This window comes from Diadema antillarum, unplaced genomic scaffold (genome assembly GCF_040938485.1).
Source record: "Diadema antillarum isolate AM-2024a unplaced genomic scaffold, OU_Dant_1.0 scf00000007, whole genome shotgun sequence".
NCBI classification, from domain to species: Eukaryota; Metazoa; Echinodermata; class Echinoidea; order Diadematoida; family Diadematidae; genus Diadema; species Diadema antillarum.
Genome location: NW_027270896.1, coordinates 622257 through 642831, shown reverse-complemented (window position 1 = coordinate 642831; position 20575 = coordinate 622257). Strand labels below are relative to the sequence as shown.

Sequence of the window (20575 nt, the reverse complement as noted above, 5' to 3'; positions counted from 1 at the left end):
TTTGTATCCATTTGTTACTGCACTTCGAAATAAAAAAGATATGCAGAAATAAAACGAAATCAAACAAAGCAAATCGTTCTGTTGGTATTACACACTGTCGTTACACTTAATCTGAAGTACATTGTTAATGACATACATATCACGGCTAATGTTTATAATGTCTTTCAAAGATAACTCTAACATCAGCTGAACATGGTTTCGAATTTTCCTGGGAGTCAAGTTCAAATCTATAAGAGTTTGTGTATCGCGCGCGCCGTTTGTACACTCGTCGTATACACCGAGGATTACCCAGTAGACGAATACTATGGTAGATTCTGAAAATTTGGCTCAAAGCATTTTGCGATCCAATTCCTCCTGAGAGAGGGAAAAGGGAGAGGTGCTTATGATGATGACGCTTTGATCTGTGCTTCAACCATTATACACACAGTCTCTCCCATTTTTCCTTCCTCTATTTATCCCGCCTTTTCCTCTCTGTCTCCGTGGCAAATTGTTCGGGAGTCGTGACGAAGAATCCTGATAGCACGAGCGTGCGCGCCTGTGGAGATTATGCGTGTCCCGTGCAGGCATCACGACACCCTATCACGTGACTACTTGACCTCTTTTTTCCTTTTTCTTTTCCCATTCCTTTCATCATAGTATGACAAGATGGCAGCCGTTGCCTTGGAAAGCATTGCATCATGTCTTATTACGCGTCCGCAACAGTTCAGTGGTCTTGCAATGTTTTTCTATGCCACCATAGTTTATCATAGTAATGACTAGTAATAATCATAACACCTTGTTTCATTTCATATCACATGACTTCAAGAATAGTGGTGTTTTTCATTGTCGTCTACTTATGACAGTAACGCAGTAAGAATACTTATCTCATGGTAGTGTGAATATAATGATAACCAGTTGTCGGAATATTTCTGTCAACAGTCATGTTGTCGGTTACCTAACAGCGTGGTCATGTTCTTGACGTGATGTTATAGGCAATACTATTTTGATATTCCTAACAATCTTGTATTATAGGTTTGCCATCTTTAAGAGAGATGAGAATCGTCAGTACCAAGTTTACACTCTAAAAGAAAGGCTCGACACTAACTTCTTCTTTTGGTTGCCGAAAAGTGGCAAATCATATCTTTTCTTTTAAAGTGGTTTCATGACATTTATTTTGGTGGCCACCGCTATAAATGTTGACCTTTGATATTATGTTTGATAGTCTACTTGCCTGAAACATAACAATAATTATGTGTGTATGTCTGTATGACCGTGTGAATTAAGATAAGACCACATGATCTCTGATGAGAACATAAATGGGTAATCATTTGCTGATGCCCAACGGTGTGACAAGGCAAATTGACTACGATCTTCAAGGTGCAAAACGGTGTAGAGGTTAAATGAATTGCTAAAGCCTTACAGGCACGTTGTGATCCCGCACGATCATCGAACGATTAACATGGTGGCTGTAGTGCTCCATCTCAAAACATTACCCGTCGGGGGTTTTGGGGGAGATGGTGAGAGACTGTTTTTTCCCTCATTCACTGCAGTACATATCTATATTTCTTACATGCCTAATTCAATATCATGCCGTAAAAAGCAAGGGTTCAGTGCTGTAAGGGGCTGTTGCCTGACAACAAGATTCTTCGGCACGCGTGCTAGGAGCGACCGTCCAAATGTTTAGCAGGTTTTTGGCGCGAACGATCGATGCTGAGTCGCTTTATCGCCCGTTAGAATCCGTCCCCGAGGTCTTCTTGGTGCTGAAGCACGCGTGTGTGTACTTTTATTGATCCTGGACGGTGAGTTTGTCTTGCGTAGTAGATGATTCTTTTTTTTTTTTTTTTTTTTTTTTTAGAGGTCCCCGTGACGTGACAGGAAAAATATGGAACATGTACTGTTCGTATTTGCTTTTGACTCATACGTTAAAATAAACTGAATGTGGTATATCAAAACGTATTCATCTATATCTATTCATGTTGATCTTTCTATCTCTCTCTTACTCTGTCTGTCTGTCTGTCTGTCTGTCTGTCTGTCTGTCTATTTGCCTGTCCGTTCTCACTCTCTTTCTCCCTGTAGGTTTTTTATGTATATCTGCGTTCACACATACACACACACACACACACACACACACACACACACACACACACACACACACAGAACACACACACACACACACACGCACACACATAAGCATGCATACACTCATTCATGAATATTGATGCAGAATGAGTGTATGCATTGGTGCACAGGAGTATAGCAACACAACACAAACACAACACACAACACAATGTTTATCGCTTACATGTATTTGTATTAGCAATGACAATAAACACCAGTAGTGCGCTCAACACAATTGGCATGTACTTTTTTTGACAATTTCGTCACCAAAAAAACAAAAACAAAAACGCACGAATACTTAACCGAAAAATACTGACGAACTACAAGCAATGAAGATGGGGTCTATTTTTCTGCCCGAAGTCACATGTACTGATTTGAAATCACAACAATGATGACGTTCTATCTCTGTTACATATGTCTTCTACTCTTCTTCAATCTGTAATCTCTATCTTCTTCTCAGCCCGTACCTCTATGTCCCTTTCGTTATCTGTATTTAATCTTTTTGCCCCACCTGTAGAAAGCGTAGGGCCCATTCGTCTTTTAAGCTACCCCATAAGATGACTCTGGTTATCGAAATCATTATTACCTCTGAAAAAACAACAACAACAAAACCAACATCCCAGATGCGTGGGACAATCGTACGCCTGCACAAATTTAGGGGGAAAATAGGGGGAGGGAGAAGAATCCGATACAAAACACAAAACACAACGTGACATGAGACAAAGACACACGAAAGTAAAGAAAGAGGAATCTTAGAGAATAACGATCACTGTGTTTCCGTTATTGCTCAGCTTAAAACCATGTTAAGCCACCAAATACGAGGAATTTGGACGCAGGCAAGGAATAAAAAGAAAAAAAACCTAGTCGTAAAAACAAGACGAGAATTAGGAGCTTAAAATAGTAGCTAGAGACAGCGAAAAGACGGCGAATTTTTTTTTTTTTGAGAAAGAGAAAAAGAACTCGAGCGGATAGTGATACCCCCTTGAAGTGCCGCCAAACCATTGTTAGGCAATAAATTGAATCGGTCCGGCTAGAAGTGAAGACTTCCACGGGAAGAGAGCGGTCTCATTATGCCCAGAGCTTCCCGCCGACAACAATCGCCGTTTGATCGTCTTTTCTACTCCCCACCACGTCCAGGTGTGACCAGGCATTGTTCTCCCGGGGCTTTGGCGGTAGGTATTTGGAATCCTTGGATCCTATTTTTGCGGGTGAAAGGGAGATATTGACGTCAGTGAGGTTTTACATCCAGGTGTGTCATACATCCAACCCCCCAAAAATCAATCATGTTCGAGTTCACGAATTAGAAAAAAAAAAGAAGGTGCATGGGGGAGGGGGCTAAAAGACATTGGGAGAATCTATTTATTGGTTTGTCCATTTCTTGAGTGCAGCAAAAGCAAACATAATCAGATGGAGGCAGGCAATGATAATAGGGAGAACCAATCGTGTTACACCAATGCCCAATTCTACACCTACTATCATAACAATTTCATATTGTAGCAGATAACAGCATAAAAAGAATTGGCCCTTTCATACCTACCCCCACTTGCAATAAGCACAAACATCAACATATATAAGATGGCTTCAAAATTCTGTAGTATACAATGCCTCAATTTTACCTTTATTGATATTGATAGAGTCCACCAGTATACAGATAGAATACACCAAATTACTCACACCCTCACACACACACACACACACACACACACACACACACACACACACACACACACACACACATTTTTTAAAGTTCTTTATTCGAATTTCGTTCAGTGCTACAAAATTCACACTCACAAGAACAAAACAAAACATCGCACAAAGACAAACAACATTATACACAAACATTGCACAGAAATACGTCAATCTTACATAATTGACTCATTTGACGAAAAACGAAATCGAGGCAACTGGGCACATTTCACCACTTGTCTCTAGAAAAAAAAATATATACAATTTCTTTTTTTTTTCTTGCTATAAACCGATAAATCAAAACTGCAAAACCATAAGAAATAAAATACAAACACACAAACAAACGAACAAACACACACACACACACACACACACACACACGCAAACAAGTACATTATGCACACACACAGGTCTCCCGATATTTTTCGCTCTTATTTTCCCTGATCAAATCGTCATGATCTCGGAAGAAATTAACATAAAATACAACGTGACAGTGACTGAAAGTGACTTTAAAAAAAGACCATTCAGGAGAATGTCTTCTTGACTTGTAAGAATATCTCCCCAAACCCTCAACATTTACAAAAGTCAGTGACTGAAACAACCAGACGCCACATGAACGTCTTGGTTTGTGTTCGTGATCTCTCTTTTTCTTTTCTTTAAATTTATCAACGGGGATGGGGGAAACTCCACATTCATCATATGCATGACGTTGTGCTATTCACCTTACAGAAGTATTAAAGAATATGTTCAAAATACGCCTCTCACAAGTCTTCAACATTACTAGCAGTTACTGTTCTCCTACCTTCGATAAGAAGAAGTCAACTTCTGGACTAAGCAATGTTGTGTGTAAGCATACCGTCCTCTCTAGCAAGAGGCAAAACACTGTGTCCCTCGGATAGGACATAAAATGGAGGTCCGGTATATGAGAGAGTAACAACTCATGCACGTAAAAGATCCCGCTTCATTCATCGCAAAGAGCAGGGTGTTTAACCCGGTGAAATGGTCCCACCTCATATCCAACTGGACCCCGTGGAAGACCAGCTTAACGTAGCTGAATATGGGCTATCCAGCCATCTTCTCAAATGGAAAATGAACAAACAAACCAACAAACAAGAAAAATAGTCCTGCTATGTATGTCCGTATAAAACTTTGACCAATGCTGAGTTACTATTTTTTTTTTGCGGGGGTGGGGGGTGGGGATGAGGGAAGGGAGGAGCTTTGAACCCCAGAGTCGTTGTGTCGAGTCAGAGGAAATTATTTACCTTCTTCCGGTTGGGTAAGGGTCAATTTGCACTTATCTGTAGCTCTCCCTATGCACCACATTCACCGGGAAAAAAAATATCACAATAGGAATGGCCTCTACCGTGTCCGACACTGCTCATGGGCACAGCTAAATTAAAATATGACTGAAATCTACAATAATTGTCTGTTATATAATACGTCATTTCGAAACGTCTGGATTATGATAACTCGACATCACAATAATATTATGAGCTGAAAATCTCTAATCACTTTCGAGCGTGTGTGACAGTTTTAAAATGAGAATGAGTTGCATTTTCTCGAATATATAAGGACTCAAAGGAGGGATACAAAAGATGAGATGAAAAATGGAGCTTACTATTTTGTTTTCGTCTTGAGCATGGTTATGAAGAACGTACATCCTATCTACATTCGAAACAAAACGAGATTAAAAAAAACAAATGGATATCATTCATGTGATTTAGTGAAGAAATTTTAAGGCTCATGTCACGAATTCGTTGATTTTTTTTTCCCATGACAGTTTGGGCCTTGTCTAATTCTGTGGGATTTCTCTCTTCTATGTTGCTCTTTTTCAGATGCTCTTACAGATGATACCTGTTACAGATGATACCTGTTTTATGAAGGGGAACTGCCTTACTTAAAGCTTAATTAAACACGCACACACACACACACGCACACACACACACACACACACACACACACACACACACACACACACACACACACACACACACACACAACCTTTTCCAGAGATATTGAAAATTTGATATAGGAGTCAGAGTCTCCGTCGTCAACTCTGATGGTTAAAATTGGATACGTGATGCGCTCCTTCGTTTTCTCTTGGCCGAGTTAAGGAATCCAAAAAAAAAAAAAACTTCTGTACCCACGCAATTTACTCTCTCGAATTCACAGTCTTACTCCACTGTCCGGCAAAGAGGCATCCCAAATAGACTCTGCAGATTAACCATAAAAGGCGACCACTTTTCCTCGGCAGGGCGATTTAAAATCAAACAGACATTTTGTGTGTCCAGGACTGGGGGAACAATGCGCTAGCAACCCATGTGAAGACCAAATTCAAACGGTCCCCGTGTTGTCTCTGTAATTACCACTCACACCACGGTGCGAGAAAGAGACGCCGTTGTGTGCGTTGCTAATTCGCTAACACCATTTTACTCTTTCTTGTTCGCCATCTTGTTTTCACACAATTTGCATAGGTATTAGACATTCTTCAACACCCTCCGTAATGAAGTGGGTATAATGTTAAGGAGCAATTGTCAGCTTCTTAGCCAGACCAAGTCACGTGAATCAAGTCAAGAGACCTTTTGTTACTACCTGTCCGTGGGTGGGAAATACAGCAAAATTATTTCTTTGCACACTTGTTTCGACGACCTAAGTGAACAGAAAGTAAAATCATACAAGGCTTGGGCTACATATTACAAAATAAAGGAGTGAGTTCAATGGTATGCATTCAATTTAAAAACAATGGTCGTGTCCTTGAAACTGTAACAATCATGTGGTCAATTATCCCTAAGTGTTTCTCGAAGTGCGATTGATGTTCCTCTTGGACATAATGATTGTGTGATTGTTTGATGCAACCTGTGTACGTTTTTGAGTGTTCATACATCATTTCCAGACGGACTATTACAGAGCTGCAACAGCATTCACGCACAATGTAGCAGCCAGCAACGCAGACACCCAACATCGATATGATCCCAATCATCAGCTGGTACGTCAGCCAGTGGTCACGCACAAATCAACGAACGAATGATATTATTTCATGGAAACAAGACAAGATACACAAACGGATATTTCCATTCGTCTGTACATACAACTTAAATTTATTTGTCAATATCTTTGGAATTTTTCGTCATCACGCGTCAATATCGATCAAGACTCATAGACGGATCACCTCTCAAAAATTGCTGTAGTTCCTGTTATCAAACCAAGCTCATATATATATATGCATGTACAAAATAAATAATATTATGCCCTGATATTGTACACTTTCATATTTTTCATCATCTTCCCATTTCACCAAATATACAATTACGATGGCTTTGCTCTCACTAATACCAGAAACTCTCTTCATAAACACATCTGAGCAAAATTTCGGCGTAAGGTATAACAATTTTTCAAGAAGCATTAAACGCGATTTCGTTTCTTATTGCGGTAACTGTCGTTCACAATATATAGGTGTTTGTAAAATTGGCCTTGTGTTCACATATTCAAGACGGTTCAACATATTAGTCTTTACGTCGTTAGGCAGTAAAAAAAATGGGAAAGCCAATCATTTGCAATTCACAATCGTCCGTAATGTCGGCCTAGGAAATGCCAAAATACCCCCCCCCCAAAAAAAAAATAATAAAAAATAAAAAATTAAAAAAAAATCTCCAGTGAGCAGGTCTTACAGAGAATCTTGAAGGCAACATTAATGAATTGACATTGCTCTTCGATATCATGCTCTATTACAGAAAAGAATGCATAAACTTACACTTTTTCACGCATTCGTCAAATCAAATCCTTCAGCCTTATCTTCGTTACCTTATTGGTGCAGAGGAGTTACTATTTTCAGAATAGCGAATGAAGGGACTGAAAATGAAATTAAGACAATCCCTTTACCCAACGCCTTTCGATATCTTTCATTCAATTATCATACCTCCGTGCCTGTCATTTCTACACGTTTTATTTACAGAGCTAAAATCCTACATATACAATAAATAAAGTACTGTTTCTTGCTATCTACAACACTATCGAAGCGCTCTCACTCACGACCGCGGAGCATCTTATTATCATTTCTTTTTCTTAATGTGAATGATTAGATGGCATTACGAAGTATGGTAGTTTCTACAGTTGGTGTGTACTACTCTGTGATCATCGTTTCTCGATTCCAATAATGCTTTCCTTGGCTTCGAAAAAAAAGGAAAGAGAATACTGACATATTACACGAAAGACATGCAACTGAATGACGTTCTCGCTATGACGTCACTGCTACGAGTTTACGCAGCGCGTGACAATTAAAGGTCATTACGCATGGCAGGTTATTGAAACCTGTTGCTCATTTTCTGTGTCAGTCAGGATCTTACAAAGTACCCTACATTTTCAGTTCGCATCACATCTTTCGTCCCTTAGAATAAATCTGATGATGACCTTTAACCCTCTCATGGCTGTTTCGACTCTCCTGACTAATGACAATGATAAGAGACTGGAACATGTTTTATCTCTTAATGTTACATACTTTGGAGAGTATCGTCTTCCCCGTCGGGTTGATTTTACTAAACTAAGTTGTCTAAAAGGTTCTCTTTGGCACATTTCATGCCCCTAAAGAGTTAAGGGAGAAATTTTTTACTGACGTTATTTTCAGCCTCATTTGTTTTTACTTATTTATTACTAGGTATTTTCACGATTAATTGATTATCGTGTTATTGTCCCAAAGAGAGAAAAGGTATGCTTTCGTCTTCAAGGTTGTGAAAGCCTTCAAACCTTCAAACAAGGCTTTTAACAAGGAACATTTCAGAAGAATAGACAAATATCCAGAAGAGGAAGAAACAATGCTAAGCGGGGCATTAAAAGTCTATCGGTAAAGATTGTAATCAGAGAACGACTCTAACGATGTAGCTGAAAGAGACTGTATAGTGAGATTAGTCTGAAAATGTCTTTTATCTGATTTTTTTCCAGCTCTTCAGTTGCTTTCGTAATACTCAAAAGAAGAAATGTCCGGTCCAAGCCCTAGATCACAATACAAGCCATTCCAATCTGTTTCGTTTTGTTTTATTATAGAAACATTCGTTCAGAGCGTTTCCTTAGACGTTCCTAAACCATGATGATAGAGTTCAGTGGTAACCCGTGAACAGTCAAATTTGCAAGAGCAGTTTGTACCTTAAATTCTAAATCAAGTTTTCAATGTTTCCGTGCGTGTATGCTTTTCACCATGCCCACGGTTGCGCCATTGATCCCGTGTACTGCATGTTGTTTGCCATAGACATGTTGCTAAACGAGCTGTAGTTACTATTATACGGTGCCGTTACGGTGGAATAGCTACAAGGTGAAGGGTAGTGTTGCATGTGTTGCAGTGGTGGCGGCGCAGTTACGGCTGCCGAAGGCGCTAACAGCGAGTCCTGATGGTGATGGTGATGGTGGTGGTGAGACTTGGCAGCCGCTGACATGCAGGCCGAGGCGGCCGCTGCTGCCGCTGCCGCTGCCGCCCCGTGGGTGGCCCCAGCCATGCTAGCACCGTTCATCCCGCCGACACCGGCGTTGCACGGCTTACCGTCTCGGACGAGAACTGGGACGGCGACTCGTCGCGGCGATGGGAGCGGGTTCAAATCCAGCCCTTTCTCCTGCCGCGCACGCTTCAACTTGTAACGGTGATTTTGGAACCAGATCTTGACCTGAGTAGGGGTCAGTCGAATGATGCTCGCTAAATGTTCCCTTTCGGGTGCAGAGAGATAACGCTGCTGTCGAAATCGCCTTTCCAACTCGTATGTCTGTGCCTTGGAGAACAGCACCCGCCGTTTCCGTTTCTTGGGAGGATCCCCAGAGGGAGACGATGCGTCACGGCTCGCAGTGTCGCCATCCTTGTCGGAAGCGTTGGACTCGACGTCGTCGTCGTCATCGTTAACTGCCGCGATGGAAGCCGTGGTTGATGTGGGGGACGTGGCAGTGGAAGAGGTGTTGTTATGGGTAGCTGTGTTCTGCGCCAGCGCTGCAAAGACAAATGAATAATATGGGCATGTAACTACCAATACTCTGGGCTATATATTCTCTACAGAAATGACTTGTGTCAGTGAGAATCAATATATTGATTATTCACGTATGATCATCAATAAAAATGTAGAGTATGTCAGAAAGATATGCGAAACACCTGTTGACTGCTCGTAAAGTGACTGACAAACACATCGAGAATGGAGATGAACTATGTACTATGGAGCGATCCAAGAACCTACACACACACGTACATACTATACACTCTGACTCACTCAAATACACACACTTCTCGGAGTTGTGCTGGCACACTGCCTTAAAGAGAATGCGATACAAGGTGCAACCGCCTTTATTCGAACGATCAGACAATGGCTTACTAACCACACACTACACCGAAATCAACCGTGTCCTGTGCAAATTTCCCGAAAATCTTGACACGGCGATAAGAATAGATCTCAAGTTCAATAAGGCTCTCTGCATTTATTGGTGCTAAGCACCCAAAATTAAACAAGAAAGATCCTCCTCAGTGACGATGTTTTTTCTTTCTCTCCGTAAGTAGTACTTCACGTTCAACGAACAACATGGAAAAACATAAATTATACTTCTAAAATGGGGTAGTTTATGTATTTGCGCCTACTAAGTCGGTGACTCGTGGACTATGGACAAGTAATATTCTAGTACGTGGAGGTATTTGGAATATGATCTTAAAGGTCAAACAGCTGATGGGGAATTTGGAGGAAAAAAAGTTTGCACGTTAAACGAAGATTTTCATAGCTGTCGAAGTCGAATTTGTGTAGGTGTAATCGTCAGCACACAGGGACATCACTACCAGTAACAAAGAAGAAAAAAATACATCATTAAAATGCACAATGCTGATGAGCATTATGATTTTATGCCTAATCTCATCGAAATCAAGTGATTGTCCTTTAATAACGAAACAAGCCGTCACACATTGGCAGTCGAACACGAGCAATGTTTGTCATTGACGGCACTTAATGGCGCTCATTTGTAATCTAACTAACGAGAGAAATAATTAGGTTTTTGGTCGGCATTAATAGTAGGCGAGGTCCTCGGGGTTGGAATGCAAAGAGGGAAGAAATTGTCGGAGGATTAAATATTAATCTCAGACTGGAAGAGTGGCACCGTGGCATTCTGCGAAATTTCGTGCGCAAGTAACATATACAAGGGCAAACAATGTCAACCCTACAGGATCCGTTAGTTAGATCACTGTAACGTGATGGAGAATTAAGCATTATGCATAATCAAGTTGGAGCAATTAGTGAATCTAAGCATTCGCGAAAAGAGTATTCAGAATCTGTATGATTATCAATAACATTGTCAGCTTTAAAGGCATAATTTGCCATTTGTAGATGAAACAAAAACCCAGCTTCTATGCTTCAAAATAGTTATAAAATATGAGGTAGGGATAGAAACAACAACTGCAGAAATTTGAATCAGCATAATTAATGTTAAGTATTGATACATGAACAATAGTAATAACATAAATGGTCCTAGACTAAACCGCCTACAGTTGTGGGTTATTGAGAAAAATAGTGATATCTCCTTATATCTTAGGCTTTACTGCCAAATTTTTGCATTGTAGGGTGTTTTGTGACACAACTGACCTACACATATGCATCAAATGTGGCATCTTGAACATATTTTAAATTACTTCCGTACTCCCAAAGCTAAACAGTACCTTTAAGAAGAGAGAGTACGTGAATGAATGAATTTTGGGCAATGAATGATATGTGTGTGTGTGTGTGGGGGGGGGGGGGTGACCCGAAAGAAATTATTGCATTATGTCACCATTCTCTTGACTAGTCTGCATAAAACGTTTAGTGTGGCATGAATGTCAATAATTGGTTGGTAAATATTTTGTGAAAGGCAACAGACCGCCAACAGGGAAGTGGAATTATTACATCTCCTGATTAATCATTTTATTCTCCGCTCTACATCACAAGTTGCTTCCTTACTACCAAAATGTTGCATGTCTTTACGTCTTTAACATCTATATACTTTCCATGAACAAAAAAAAAAAACAGATTAAGATTTTGCACAAACTTTTTGCTAAAAGGATTGACGACACTCATGAGGACAGGCAGACTACTATATTAATGCCAAATGACGATCACATTGGAATTATTAATCGATGACACCAAAGTAACCCAACGATACTAATCATGCACCTGCTTCTACGGTCATCGAAGCATTCATTTATCTCTGTCTCTTATCGCGAGAAAAAACACGGTGGTAGTTTGGCCACGAGGACAGCGAGACACCGATAGCCGGATCGTGATAGTATGGTCAGAGGTGTGAATTAAACAGAACAGGACAAGATATGATGACACTTCCACGGATTAAGTTTATGTTTGAGGAAAGGATTACTTGAGCAACAAATTGTCTCCGTATTTATGCAGGTTCTGTGTATGCATGTATGTATGTATGTGGGGGTAGGGTGGGGGTGGGGGTGGTGAGGGGGTCCCGAGCACCTGTTTTGTTGTTTTGTAACGGGCTGTGAAGACAAACGACGTGTTGATTTTATTGCAGAATTTGCACCTGCGTTATGTTTGCATTAAAGAAATTGACCATCGCTGGTTTCCCATTTCTGTAGGGATAATGAAAGCTGGGTCATCCAAATACCACATACAGCTGAAATGGTGAAACTCAAAACAACTCGATTGCAGTTTTACAAAGATGGAATTCAACCTTTTAGACAAGATTTGGAAATGAAATAGACAAAGAAAAATATAAAAAACAAATGGAGAGGGAGGTAGAGAAAGGATAAGACCCGACAGGATGAGAACAGATATGCTGAAGAATAAAGTGGCAGATAAGGTGTCTTACAAGATAGTCATGATAAAATGATAGTTCCACCCAGTTATCTCGACACATGCTTTGCGCAAATTCTACCTCGGATGAGCGAGAGCGAAAAGTCTTTTAACAGATACGATCATGAAGACACTGACATGTGAAAGCTATGTAGAATCCCAGACAAGGCTGAACGTACATAGTTTATATCTGAGACATGTAATAAAACGTTGCTTCTGTGATAACTTTTAGGCCTTAGCGTTCAAGGATTGTATTCAAAGTAAGTGTTGTATCTATTTCCTTTTGGTATCCTTTTGACGGAGTCAGCGGCATATCAGAAGTAATATCTTGATATAGGTTCAGTCCTGACTGAAAAAAAAATGAAGAAAATATCTCAAGATTGCTATATTCAATTCGAATGGAACGAGCCGTTTTAACAGAAAGTGTTAATCTTTATCATGCAGACGAAGTTTTTGGATATCATAAATTTCCAAAAGGTTACTAGATGACAAAGAAATTCATATTGCACCTGTCTTGAAATTTCCAGATAAAGTACACTGTCATCGCCATTAAAGCAACAATGTATGAAGGTCAAACATCACTTTACGATACAGTTCAAAGAGATCTACAACTTTACGATGATATAAGCTTCCTATTTCTTTGTTTGCCCTTCGCGTTTGATAGGAGTGGAGTTCATCGGTAGTAAATTGAATGAATCTTAAAGGTTCAGTTGTCTCATACGCGAAGTGTAATTTGGATATTAAACATATTGGTCGCAATGCATTCCAAAAATCCAAACATACTGAGAAGTTTAGTGGATATCAGTGTTTCGATTGATTATATATATAAAGAATGAATTATTTTGAATTTAGAATTATTAAGAAGAAGTCTTTATCACTCTGAAAAAAATAAAGAGAGAAAAAAAAGAAAGCGCATCGATCTCATTATCTGAATGTCAAGTTTGTTAACACTTTAATTTAGAACTAGGCATGATTGCGATGACGAATCATTTTCAGCAGGTGGCAGTTTGTGGAAAGTCAGCACAGCTTGCATGAACAGAGCGATGATTTCCTCTTATTCTGTGATAATCGAGCTAAGAGTGAGGACAGGGATAGAATGATATGATGTACTGACTGGATAGGTACGTATGCTCAACAGAGGACGTCGCCATTGTTCACATGATGTATGCCATTTACTGATAAGACATGCATGCCATCATGGCAGTACACACCCATCTGCAATCGCACACGTGTGTGGTTGTACTAATTGATGTACGTGAACAACGTGAATGAATATCTAGTCACGGGAATAGGGTGATAGTAAGGCAATGGCGAAGACTACAAATCAGAAGTGAAATAAAAGACGAAAAGTAGAATTTCTCAAATTCTGGGCATTTAAATGCAACATCTTACGCCCGTCGTTGTCAGAGATGGATTTCGTATAATCATGGTAAAGCGTGCTTTCAATTTTGCGCGATGAATTTTGCCACTTTAAAAGCAGATAAATGTGTGCCAAAGATGGTGGAGTTCCAATAGTGGGCATGGCAGCTACACCTTTCATTGTGAGACTCACTCGGACCAACCTAACAGTAAAACTGCATTTTGATACAATGATGTTAAGAACCCATTATTGTTGTCTACACCGTGCAGTTTCTGGTCTTAATACTTTTGTGAAATCAAGTAAAGTATACTAGTAAGATGTTACCTGCTGATAATTACATTTGAATAAATTGCTTGTATGAAAAGTGTCAACATTATTCATTTTTATTATTCTACGACAGACTCGCCACTGACACAACTGTTTGCAGACTCCTATCGAATTGCTTGTTGCTCTTTCAAGAATCCATTATCAAATATTGTAAAAAAAAAAACACATCCGGTGTGCTGTTCTGTTAATCAATTATGTAGAGAAAGTTAGTGATACATAAGAGCTGATATCAAACCAAATACGAATGAAATTCTAGTTGATTCCTGTGGTATATCAAATATGTACATTTGAATATATTATATTTTATTCTGTTTAATTATGCCGAAGCCGTATACAAAATGAGATGTATAAACAGACGGCCACCATGACTGACATAGTCTGTCCGTCCATATCCTGTAATGAACGGTCTTGGTTCTTGTTCTTCGTTCTTAGTTCTCCAAATGTTTCAGAATTGATCGCAGTCCTGACTACATTTCTTCCTATTCATTATTCTCAAACTTTGGTCAAGTGCATGCAGAATGTCATGACAGCGCAAAGATGATCATTCAAGTACATCGACAATCTCCTTTATGAGTATCTACCGAAAATGGATCCTAAGTCAGACTTCATTCGCCATGAGCTGGATCCAGGGATTAACTGTGTTCATTCGATATTGACTTTCAGAAAGTTAATAGCGATCTCCCCCCTCCTAATTTCGAAGAACATAAAATTATATCGTCAATTTGAGTTCTGATCACAACGTAGTACCAAACCATACATTAATATTTCTATAAATTTCATAGGATATCTTTGTATTAGAAGATTTCAGAGAATTTACAACGGGCTTCTCAGACAGATATTTTGTTTTTACATAAAATCAACATCGGACAAAAGATGATTATTAGAAGCCGTGATGTTAATCGATTTCGCACTCACATGAGTAATGAACAGCCTCCCCGCCTTGATTCTGGAGCCATCTGGTGTACGGGTTATCGCTCTGGTCGTACAGCGCGTTGATGGTGTTCGAATCCACACCCGTCGGCCCTTGTCCGTTGGTCAAACCGTGTCCGTCATGTCCGTTCTGAAGCGACTGTTTTAGCGACTCCATTTGTGATTCCGTCAGAAAAGGCTTGTCGAGCGGGAGACCAGCCAGGGAGTGCGTGGCGCCCACGCCGGCGGCAGCGGCGGCGGCCGCGGCTGCCTGAGGTAGGTCCAAGATGTCCTTCACGGAGAAGCTGGTCTTGGCCGCGTTCATCACGGCCTCAGTGTCGTCCATGATGGCGGAGTGGAGGAGGTCCGGCGTGAACAGCTTGGAGTGCTTGTTGGCGGCAGAGCTCTGCAGCTGTCCAACCGCCCCAAAGTCCAGGGCCGAGGCGTTCATGTAGGCGTGTCGGCTGGGGTTGGTTGGGGAAAACAGAAAACCAGGAGGACCTTTACTTTGGTCAATCAAAAACATCAAAAATGAGGGCAAATTCGTATTTCTGGTCAAAATGAGTGGTAAATATCCCTCTTGTGAACTGGAACGAGATTATGTCGATGTCATTGGCTGGCAAAACGATGCCGGAAAATCATTAATATATCGTCCACACCAGCTGTAATCAGATTAGTCTTCTGGCTAATGCCGACGTTAATTATGTTGACATCGATGGAACTAATTGTGAGGAGGGTGGCGGAGTGCTTGCCAGAGAGCTTGCAGACTAAGCAGTTGCGCTTAAGTGGGGGCGCCTGTTTCCCCTTATTGGTCTTCTCCTCTATCCCTCTCTTTCTCCTTCTCTCTCTCTCTTCCCCCTCACGAGCTGTGATCCGAACAAGCGCGAATGAGCGAAGTGCCGGCTAAGATGCGCCGACTCGAGACCCCTTCAAGTCAACGCTGAATGGAGCCCCCTTAGCGAAGCGTCGAACTATATCAGTAAACACACATCAACACGACCGGGCCCCCTGATAATGGCTTGGCTGCACACGTACGTTACACGCCGAAGTCATTGTCAATAGGTGCCGTGTCACCACTGGCACAGTGACCGCGAGGGGCGTGGCTTCGGGCTCTGCACCGCCAAGAAGACTCCAAACACTGGGAGCTCCTTAAGGAACCATCGTTAACCTTCCTTAATAATTAAAACTCTAAAAAAGTGTCTAAATTATGCTGTTTGTGTGTGTGTGTGTATCTGTATGTGATTTGTGTGTATCTGTATGTGATTTGTGTCTCTCTGTGTGTGCGTGTGTGTGTGTGTTTGTGTCCATGTTATATCATTCTTCGTTGTAATGACAGTTTTATTGGCACATTGCAATCTGCTTTGAACTTAAAATCACGAGCCGGTATTCATTTCGTAAGTGTATCAAGAGAGAAGACAAAACACCCAACCCAATCATTTTTATTCCTGTGCCACCTCTAGCATTTCCTCACCAAGGGTATTATCTATCAAATTCATCTCGGGGGAAATAGAGCATCAAACGGAGAATCTAAATCAGTTTTCTGCTCTCATCTGTTGCAGATTAATCGCTACAAAATATATTTTGTGCACCTTTTCATCAATGAAATCAAATATTTGAGCTGAAGTCATTTTGTCATGCAAGTTGAATGTTGAATGAAAGTAAGAGATTATCAAGGAGAGGGATGAATATAAGGGGTATGTTTTTTTTTCAATTTGTCTCCCTCTGTACAAATGACATTTGTAAGATGGCAACTGCTGATCTACATTTTTAACAAACTAACTAGAATACTTGTTATCAATGTAGATCAGCAGGTGCGATCTTACAAATTTCATTTTTACAGAGGGAGACAAATTGAAGAAAAAAAAATACCCCTTATATTCATCCCTCTCCTTGATAATCTCTTAAGAAAATAAAAACATATCTCAGGAATAATGTTATCATGCTTACACACCCAACTTGATTTTTTCAGAAATATTATTATGATTCTGTTACTTAACTATAGAATCAGAACCTGGTAATCAAGAAGCTGATGGAAACCATCTAAAATAACGTCAACAACCCGCAAAGCAGGAGAAGATTGCAGAATCAATTTCGTGTTATGCAAACATCTTCAAGAAAGTAATGAGTCGGTGGTATTTTCGGAAGGCATCTTGTTTGGTGCCTACATGCCAAAGCTGTGTTTACCGGCGAATTAGACCATTGTGTATGGGAGCATGAGGCGTGGAAGAAAGGTAGAGATTACGGCCCCCTTATCCCGTATTGATGGAGCAAATCTTCAATGACGCTCTTTCAGTGAGAATTCCCAATTTGCATAGACAATGAAGGCTGCCAATGTGACGTGGACGTGCGAAGCCATGGTGTCTTCGAGCTTAGAGTAGCTTGCCCCTAAAAAAAAAGATATCTAAAGAAAAACATTTTTTTTCCAAGGTTAGAGATCCCAACCTCTGTTTCATCCTCATGCCCTCGAAGATGATTGGAAAAGACGAGAGAGCTGTAACGGAAAGTGAACCTACATTCAAAGTGTCCTTTACTTAAAATCGAATTTCTGTTTCACATAATTGTTTGATATGGGGTGAAAAACGCAGGTGTGGATGTTATGCACCGGTGTACACAAGGTACGCTGGCACAGTTACACTGTTGATGACGCACGCACGCAATATGTGTTTTTTGTTTTTGTTTTTGTTTTTTGCTCTTGTAGTTGATTCCGCAAACTTTTGTTCATTCCCGACATCTACTGGACAGTCACGTTAAGAAGGAATGATAATCAGGGGGTTCAAAGAGCTTTCTCCGCGCGCACAATGCGGAGAAGCGATAGCTTGGATAAAGTGAAACATAGCGGCACGCCCGCACGTCTATCATCAAAGCGGTTTGGGATTAACACCCACTGGCGGGTCCAGCCGGGGGGACTCCGGGTGGACAGGCTCGACAGACGAGGGTATAGGTGTCTCACTCTCCTTTGTTGGTGTCTATTCTCATCAGAAACCCTTTTTGCTTCTTTTAAAACCATATGGACGCCTCCTCCTTTCTGCTTTGTCTCTTTGTTGTTGTTTTGAAAAGGCTTAGGTGGCCATTTTGATGAAAAGAAAAATGTTGCATCCATGGCGTCTCGCTACGCCTCGCTGTCCGTTGGACTTTGAATGTTGGATTAATACATGGTCCAGAGCTGGTCAGTCCTTTGTCGTATTACAACTCATTACCAGGGCCTATTCATCGAACGAGCAACTGGTGCTACGGCGGAGTCTCGGGGGTCAATCTGATTGTTTTTTGTTCCAGGCCAGACATTCTGATACAGAATCTGGCAGACAGACGGGTGGAAGCGGCGTGGCGACTTGGTCATTAATGTCCGGCATTAACATTGACAATGCATGATGAGACTGGGTGAGACAGTGTAACTCGGGGGGAAAAGAGTGGTTCAAAGATAGCCGCAGAGGATTAACGATAGGTGCAGACAAGACTTACTTCTCAAAGCGTTTGGGTCTCAATGGTATAGTAGAAAGGCAAGAAGCACTGTGGGAGAAGCAGTGATTATGCTCGGCGACATTCATGACGCTTGTCATTACGTCACTGCACCGTCCTATCGTTTATTATAAGGGATGCTATCAGGGCAACGTGAAACGAGAGAAAAAAGTATGAGATTCTTTGATTTGCCAATAAAAACCACGCTACTGTGATGCAAGAGCATTGATAACTAGGTGAAATGTTAATCATGTTAATGCGCATAAAAGTTCAGTTTCAATTTGCCCATTGCACTTTTGCAGGGACATGTATTTTGACAATGCCATGACTATCGTGTCTTTTGTGTACAGGAAACAACAGCAAACATAAGAAGATGATTATCAAAATGTACAATGTTAGGTATTGTTCCGTCCTCATTAGATGCAAAAATGAGAAATAATGCTGGGTAGAGCATGGGGGGAGGGCACGTGATTTCCTTTTCTGTTATTCCTAAAATATCACTGTACTGCTGGAAAATGGTCCCTGGGTATCAGCTGATTTTGATTGGACATAATCACTGCTTTCACATCTTCGTCGCAATCACGTTTCAGTTTTTGGAAATGAAAATCACAACCCTCTGACGGTTAGAATAGTAATCCATTTTAATCCATCTTAAATCATTGATACTGGTATTGGCGGCTTCATCGTCCTGCTGTTCGACAGGTGAACTCGAGAAAAGGTCACATTCTGCTTTGTCATCTTTAAACAATTCGATGTCATTTTTCTAAAGGTGCATTTGACAGAACGCAGAAAGCGCCTCTCTTGGACATTGGTTGTTCAACAGCAGCAAAAGGTAAGACGTGCAGATCGTCTCGCACACCAGGTTGCTCTAATCGGTCTGCTGTTGACATTCAACGAAACCTCGTTAGCGAATATCGAGATAATTCTGCCGAACTGAATTATAAACCATCTTGTTATCTCTTGAGTAAACAGTATATCGAGTGCTTTATATTGTTGTGTATTAGCTTACACTTCAAACGTAAAGAGAAATGTATGGCTCTTGAAAAACACGCAGCCGAGTCACTGCCGGCGTGTACGGAAAATGAAATCAAATTATTCATTCAGTTTCTACTTAAATTATTCAAAACGTGAAATAATTGTTGTTGTTATTTTTATTCATTTTTTCGGTGAAATAAGACAATTTAAAGAAAAAGAGTTTGCTAAAGATCACTCAGATAGAGCTTTACAAAGGACAATTTCAAAAGTTGATGAGAAGTGATGTCTACGTTATTCCCCGTGATTCCATATTCAAATGCGAAGAAAAAATAATAGGCGAAGATGATACTAACGATAAACATAAAGTTCACATTGCCCATTTTTTTTTGCACTCAGTAAATGAAAGGGAGGTCATTGATATAGACATGTATACTCTCTTGAAACAATAAATGTGAATGCAACATGACAATTGCGTCATGGTTACATGATCATCCTTAACTTTTTTTAAAGAGATATTACTCAGGGACAATGCTCTCTTTGCTTTGGGATTTTCTGCATGGGTCTCCTCGGTTTGTTACAATTGAAAGAGGTCTGCAGACCTGGCGAATGACTCGACTCTCCATTTGACTGTGAAAAAAATCAATTGGTAAGGATGGTCTCATATCATTAGCGGTATGAAAATATTTCATATGGTCATCGAAGACCGAATAGAACTTATGGCACTACTAGTATTATGCAATATGTGACTAATCATTCAATGGGTCGGAATTCATTCTGATCTTGTGACGTCAACACGCATCGTGTATACGTGTGAAGCGGGAGTCTGAAGTCGAGTTTCACGCTGGGGGCTAATCGATGATTTTTCTTTATTTCAAACGTATAATGTCCTCTGACAGAGTCAGAAGTTCGTAAAACAGGATCACCGTGTAGTCAGAATGACCTCAAAACGAGATGTGACCTTGAGACGCGTAGA

The 20575-nt window shown here is 40.5% G+C and overlaps 1 protein-coding gene across 1 annotated transcript; it reads right to left on the bottom strand.

Moving 5' to 3' along the window:
• Positions 1-7485: 7485 nt before the first annotated feature.
• On the bottom strand, positions 7486-16099 carry LOC139717413 (uncharacterized). Its single transcript, XM_071628914.1, has 2 exons — positions 15178-16099; positions 7486-9745 (listed from the first exon to the last, which is right to left on the bottom strand). Exons 1-2 carry the CDS (start codon positions 15695-15697, stop codon positions 8967-8969), a joined length of 1299 nt encoding a protein of 432 aa, XP_071485015.1. The 5' UTR covers positions 15698-16099; the 3' UTR covers positions 7486-8966.
• Positions 16100-20575: the final 4476 nt, after the last annotated feature.